This window comes from Perkinsus marinus (genome assembly GCF_000006405.1).
Source record: "Perkinsus marinus ATCC 50983 genomic scaffold scf_1104296954254, whole genome shotgun sequence".
Classification (NCBI taxonomy): Eukaryota; Perkinsozoa; order Perkinsida; family Perkinsidae; genus Perkinsus; species Perkinsus marinus.
Window position 1 is genome coordinate 136 of NW_003208187.1, and position 870 is coordinate 1,005.

Below are 870 nucleotides of genomic sequence, written 5' to 3' on the forward strand. Positions count from 1 at the left end.
ACCGACGGTGACTTGGATGCCTTTGTAAAAAGGTCTTCATATGAATCTATTATGAGAAGCACGGATGAGTTGAGACGATTTTCTGGTATTCCAAGGGCTTTATGTATCCGTCAGGAATCCTGTGATCTGTGTGTTCTTGGATTCGTCAGCATATGGAATAGGAGTGGTTATTACCGATGCTAACCTGAACATCATCCGTTGTTATACTAAGCTCATTGGTGGTCAGCGAAGGTCATGGACAATAGTGAGAAAGGAGTTGTTGGCTGTACAAGAAGCAGTTGCCCTCTACATAGAAACTCGACGAGCTCTTCTAGCGGTGAATGGAACCATGAAGTTGGAGGTTCAGTTCTTCACGGACAACTCCGCCAACTTTTTCCGACTCCGTAAAGCCCAACAATATGTTCGTGATGAGAACGATGACTCCAAGGATATCATATGGCCATCAAAATCACTTGATATACCACAGTGGGAGTCGAAGGTTCTCCTTGGTATTGCTAAGAAATTGGCTTTGTTAAATGGTACTATATACCATTTGAGTGGACGTCATAATCCAGCCGACGCCTTCTCTCGTGGTACACCTTTGACTACCCTCCCTCACGAAGATGCTGGCCTGAAACTTGCGGTAGAAGTTTTTCGCCGCCGGGAAGGCTTACCGTATGACGTGGACACAGAGCATGTGGACACTATTGGAAGTGATCAAGTAAGGGAAGTGGTAGATTTCTGTACAATTGAGCTCTCCGATAATGAGACCCCTATCAGTTTACGAGAGACTATTATTTCTATGCAATATGAGGATTCTTCTCTCGGTAAGCTACTAGATTCTGATAAGTACGGCCATCCAGAGCCGAGATTACTTCGTAAATATGCTGT

General features: G+C 44.5%; 1 protein-coding gene across 1 annotated transcript; it reads left to right on the plus strand.

Annotated features, from left to right (window-relative positions):
* Window positions 1–328: 328 nt before the first annotated feature.
* Window positions 329–700, plus strand: Pmar_PMAR015895 (hypothetical protein; the record flags this gene model as incomplete). The annotated part of the gene is made up of 1 exon (XM_002776124.1): window positions 329–700. A coding segment is annotated over one exon (372 nt), but the record flags the coding sequence as incomplete, so codon positions are not given.
* Between the last annotated feature and the right edge of the window lie 170 nt (window positions 701–870).